General features: G+C 41.8%; 1 protein-coding gene across 5 annotated transcripts in view; it reads left to right on the plus strand.

Moving 5' to 3' along the window:
• Nucleotides 1-3851, plus strand: part of OGT (O-linked N-acetylglucosamine (GlcNAc) transferase) — a 33030-nt gene extending 29179 nt beyond the window's left edge. For all 5 annotated transcript variants that reach the window (XM_070503313.1, XM_070503311.1, XM_070503312.1 and 2 more), the window contains exon 22: nt 1581-3851. In XM_070503313.1, the coding sequence (XP_070359414.1) occupies nt 1581-1755 (175 nt within the window). In that variant the 3' untranslated portion in view covers nt 1756-3851. The remainder of the gene's footprint in view (nt 1-1580) is intronic.
• The last annotated feature ends 2149 nt before the right edge of the window (nt 3852-6000 follow it).

Here is a 6000-nt window from a genome sequence, read left to right on the forward strand (position 1 = left end):
GAGAAATACCTTTATAACTCAAACCCCTAACAAGATAGAGAACATTACCATCACTCCAGAAAGTTCCTGCATGCCCTTTCTCAGTTGGTCTTCCTCACCAACCCTCAGAGATGACCACTGTTCTGATTTTTTTCCCCACCATAAATTACTTTTGCCTTTCTACAACCTTAGACAAATGGAACCATACAGTATGTGCGCTGAAGGCTTCTTTCTCTCAGCGTAGTGTTTTGAGATTCATCCATGTTGATGGCTTGCATCAGTAGTTTATTCCTTTTTGTTGTTGAGTGGATATACCACAGTTTAACCATTCTCCTATTGACATACAGAAGTTAAAAAAGAGCACTGAAATATTTTTATTTGGAAAGTAGCGTTAATATGGTCATGTTTGGGTTGAGGCCAACAGATATGCATAGCCATTTTAGTAGTTCTGTTGCAATAAACATTAAAACAACTTCTTATTAAATTGCTTTTAAAAATCCACAGGAATGTTATAGCTTCTGGTTCTGAAGTAATAATTTTCTCCATATAAGAATAATTTCATGACAAATGCTATATTCAGAAGGGGAGAATAGAGAGAGAAATCTTTGCCCCTGTTTCCAGAAGAAGTGATTTTTCCCCCTGTTTCTGAACAGAGCAGTAGTCTTGGTGATGTTAGGAACACTTTTTTTTTTTTTTTTTCAAGATTTTATTTTTTCCTTTTTCTCCCCAAAGCCCCCCGGTACATAGTTGTGTATTCTCCGTTGTGGGTTCCTCTAGTTGTGGCATGTGGGACGCTGCCTCAGCGTGGCTTGATGAGCAGTGCCATGTCCGCGCCCAGGATTCGAACCGACGAAACACTGGGCCGCCTGCAGCGGAGCGCGCGAACTTAACCACTCGGCCACGGGGCCAGCCCCTAGGAACACTTTTTTATATCTAAATAAGCAACTCAGTTCATGTATAAGTGGAAAATTATGTCACTAGACATTGAATTTCTTTTCCCGTTGAGTGTTTTCCTATTTTATTAAAATGTTCATAGACTGAATATTTCACCTTCTATTTGTGACTTGGCTCTTGTAAATGATGCTTTAATGAACATCTTTGCATGGCCAGGTGTATCTGTGTCTCTGATTATTTCTTTTGAATAGATTTAAAAGTGTTATTGATAGGTCAGTGGGTTATGAACATCTAAGGTTATTAATACACACATTGCTAAATTTCTTACCAAAAGGATAAGCAGTTTACATTCTAACCAGTGGTACATAGGAATAGATGCATCATTGCCAATTCTTATTTTTATTTTAAAGGTAGAAATGAGATGAATTGGAGAAAGCATGGTGTCTGTTGGATATACTTGTTTAGGAAAGAACTAAAATTTTTCAGAGTATGTGGAGGTGAACTTGTTATAAGCATTAGCATTATGTTAGCTGTGACCCTTCCCTTTTTCAGCATTGAGGTAAGGGGGCAAATCAGAAGAGAAAATAGTGTCAAGTTTGGTCACCATATATTTCACCACAAGGGTGACGAGGTGTTTATGGGGGCTAGTTCTGAGTTTCTGCTCTGATTTGTAAACTTGGCTTTTTTTTTTTTTTTTAATTACCCAGCCTGAAGAAAATTCGTGGCAAAGTCTGGAAGCAGAGAATATCTAGCCCTCTGTTCAACACCAAACAATACACAATGGAACTAGAGCGGCTTTATCTGCAGATGTGGGAGCATTACGCAGCTGGCAACAAACCTGATCACATGATTAAGCCTGTTGAAGTCACTGAGTCAGCCTAAATAAAGACTGTATGCACAGGAGAATTACCCCTATACCTGAGCCTCAACCTTCTGGGGGAAAGGGAACTAGATAATGTACTTTTTACTTACCTGTACAGTATCATGTTGCAGATGGGTGACAAATAACGATCATAGAATAGCACAGTCAGACTTGCTTCCTGCATGATAGGGAGAGACACAAGAGGTGGGAAACTGCTGTTCCACAAGGAATCTCCGTAGAATTTGGCAGCAACCAGGTGGTGCATAGGTCTGGAAGGTCTGATCTCCCTTGGTCTTCCATGGGATGGTTAGTGTGGAGGGGAGATAGAGATTGTCCAGCCGTTTTGTGATTCCATGGATTGATTGAGTCTTCTGAATTGAATCTTTTTCTTTATATTTTGGGTATTGGAGCTTTTAAAAATGTTTGGTTTCAGGTATTTTTATTCATGTGAAGTGTGTATGGTTCTCTTGAGATAAGGTTTTAAGCTGAAATGTTGCTCCTTGTTTTAGTTTCTGAACTCCACAGGTTCCTGAGGACTTTGCTGGTGTAGTCTTTTTATAGGTTTTATAAACCACTTGAGCCTATATCAGTCGTTTTAGTGTCTGACCTAATGTTTGGAGCTATCAGTGCTTTGTTGGTTTAGGTGATGATTCAGTTTTTTTCTGGTCCATTTCCCATTTCCTTCTCTTCCCCTCCCCCCACTTTAAAATTTCTCCTGTAACTCAGCTAACAAAACCAAGTCTGATTCAAAACATCCCAGAGTGTTTCTGTTAAACACATCATCTGGTGCCAAATGAAAATTCTGAGGAGTGATTATTAATTATAAAGGGCACAGTTGTGGTACTGTCATTGATGATAATAATAGAGATTTTTTGGGCCTAGTTTTGACCTATTTCACCAGTGTTTTACCTTTGACTGCCCCTTTATGCTGCTTCCAAAAGTGATAGTGTGTGATAAGATTTTTACCTTCCTTTCTAAAGTTTGTTTTTTTTTTAAGTGAGTCCTGTTCTTCCTATTTCTTTCAGCAGAAATGAAATCCCAGGTAAGTATAAGTATTCAAATATTTGATCCGTAAGTCATAGTTATCTCCAATACATTAAATAACTTTCGTCAAAAAACTTGTTATAGGTCAAAAGCTCTGAAGGACCAGCTATGTATATGAGTAATCACTTTTTAGCCCTCTAGGGTCTCATAGACTAACTGTCTTCTGGACTTGGTCTTGAAGTCTCTGTGGAGTCAGCCTCCGTAGTAGCGAACTGCACTGCTACTTGGTTTGGAGTCCAAATGAGACTTTAGCCCTCCTGGAGCTTGAGTTCTTAAAAACCATAGGAATAAAATTATGGATCTCAACAAAGGATTGAGGGCTTGAGGCTTAAACAAGCCGACATATGAATATATGTTTTGTCTTGCTGTGCTGCACTTAAGCTATCTAGTAACAGATAATCTGTGTCTGCTGGTAGTGTTCTAGATCATGTCTTTCCAAAGCGCTGAGGCAGTGCACCTGTTCTGTAGTTGCAGCTGATGTCTGAATGTATCCTAGCTGACAAATTATGAATAAGAACTTGAATTTCTGAGCGATTCTTACTGTTAACCAAAATCGGAGCAAGGAATCTCAAATGTAATTCTTAGTCAGAATTACATGTTAATGAACTGTGTACCTTTTAATAATGTAAATCAAGAAACATCAGTTTAGGAATTTCTTAATTTATTTTTTACCTGATTGAAATGTCAGTTTAAGGTTGCCAGCATGGTTGCAGATAAACTGATGTTTGAAATTCACCAAACTACATAATGTGGAATAGGATAATATACTTCCAGTGCCCTCAGGCTGTGGCCTTGCAGCCATTTACATAGCACATCATTCCTCCTATAGGGATGGACTTTTCCTGGCACGAAAAGTAGCCGCTCTGGGTGAAGCTTTGCTTATTGTAACAGGCTTTCCAGGTAACATGTCTGTGGAAGACTTAATTCTGAATAGATATAGATATTGCTGGAAACGAATTGTTTTTTCTATTATACTCTGCTTTATCAAAAAAGTAAAACATTTAAATTGTGCTACAGAAATCCAGATGTTGTCTTGCGATCTTTAAACAATAAATGAATGATTTGCCCTTAATATGGCTGATGTATTTTGTGTTCTGTTAAACTGAGTTTTGGACAGAATAGACTAATAGGCTCATCCAATGATGGAACCTACACTTGAAGGGCTCTGAGCAACAAAAGGACCAGATTTCCCTAGTGTAGCTATGATATTAAGAATTTTGTTGTCTCGGCCAAGTGTGGTAGAGGAATGAGGTTGCTGTATGATCCATTAAAACGACCAGAAAGCCTGTGGCTCCTTGCACAGCCATTCATGCTTGTTCCTGACTGCTCTGGTTTCATTTGCTCTCGTAGTCTAATTCTTTATGTGGACTGTTCCTTCCTGCTCTGTACGGTGGTTGAACTCAGCTGCAGGTGTCAGGGAGGAGGATATCAGTGCATCAGGGACCAGAGCAGGCTGTTTAGCTGCCTGTTTTCTCAGATATCGATGAGAATTTTTTTCAATAAAATTTCAGGTAATTTACCTCTCAACTTCTGTGGGTTGTGATCCTCAAAGCCCTAACGTGAACTAGTGTTTGTTTCCTAAAAGATGGGGAGGAAAGGTGTCCAGTAGCCTACTCGGCAAGGTTCTTACCCCGACCCTCTTCTATTGCACATGCCTCTTAATGTTAACTGCAGCTAACATTCAGGTTCTTTGCCCAAACTTCTGAGGCACACAGTTACATCATCCCCATTTTTATAGAAGGGGCTTGTGGAGGTACACTTGCAAGTTTGTTGTAGAGATAGGGTTATAATAATTAGCCCCTTTTATCTGATTCTCTGTCAACTCACAGCACTTTTACATGTCTATGTAGGTAGTTTGGTGCTTAAGAGTTTAGGTTTTAGAAGTAGTGCTGCTGGAGTTCGAAGCCCAGCTCTGCCGCTTTTTAGCCATGTGATCTCTGGAAAATGAGAGTGCTAGCATTCCCTACTTTTTAAAGTGTCATAAGGATTAAGTCCACATAAAACACTTGAACAGTGCCCAGCATGAAATAAACTATTATTAATAACTTGAAGTGCAGGGATATTTTATTTGTATTCTGTTGGTCAAATGCTTAAATTTTGAAATTTATGGGCGTCTGCCAGAGAAACGGGCACAATCTAAAAAGCATCTGCTTCCCCTGTTTGTGTTTTTCTTGGTGTGTTTGGAGCTCGTGCCAAAAATCTTAAGTAACAAACCTCCTCTTTATCTCCACGGTTCCAGCAGATGTCATAGTTCAGTGTTGCCAGGCGCTGTTGGGTTGCTGCCTTAGGCTTATCTAGGGGTCTAGGTGTCCTCGCCCGCGCCACTCCCCCACCTCGCGTCCCCCTCCAGCCCCCCCGCCCCCCAGCTCGGAGTGGTTTGGAGGGCAGGCAAACACGTAAAGGTTTGGGCGGTTCAGGCAAGGAATAGGGCTCGCTTATCCAAGTTCTCGCAAGGGTGGAACTTTGGGAGGGCTCAGCTCAGTTTTTCCCTGTCCCCAAAAAGTTAATTTAGGGATCACCAAAGTACAGAAATGGGTGTGGGGCCCTGAGCTCTGCATGAAATGGTGCTTTCGGGATAAATAAGCAACACCGGGTGGAAGTGAACTGATTCCGGAAGCACTGCGGCTGAGCGCCAAATTTGAATTCATAGTTGCGAAGTTAGTTTAAATTTGCCTGGTGACCACGCTGTGATTGGTGGGTACAGGGAGGGCAGGAACACGTCAGTTCCTGTCTCTCCGAGCCGTGGCTCTATAAAAGGTGCTGCGATTGGTGCCCCTCGGGTGCTGAGGATCCTGCATACCCCCTACGCGCAGTCGGAGGTGAGCTGCGATCGGCCACGCGAGAGGCGGCAGAAGCAGGTAGGTGACTGGTGGTACCAAGGTGGGTACTGAAGCGGGAACAATCCTGAAGCTCGTTCTAGTTGAGCAGACTTAATTAAAATCAGGACCACCATATGCCCTGGACACTCTGATTGTCCATGAACCTTGGGACTGAGATTCTGACGAAATATTTGTCCTGTTTCCACACACGCGCGCAAAAGGGCTCTCAGAAGAAGGGAGTTTTTAGGGATATTAACTCTGCTAAAGCGAAGATGGGGAAGCTGGGGGAGTAGGAATCCCACTGGGGACATGAGGGAGCGGCTGAGGTGGTGTGCGGTTTTGGGGGTGTCTAGGCCTGAGGGGTGGAAGAACAGCTGGCGGGGTGAGGTGGGAGTGGTGGGT

This window comes from Equus asinus, chromosome X (assembly GCF_041296235.1).
Source record: "Equus asinus isolate D_3611 breed Donkey chromosome X, EquAss-T2T_v2, whole genome shotgun sequence".
Lineage (NCBI taxonomy): Eukaryota > Metazoa > Chordata > Mammalia > Perissodactyla > Equidae > Equus > Equus asinus.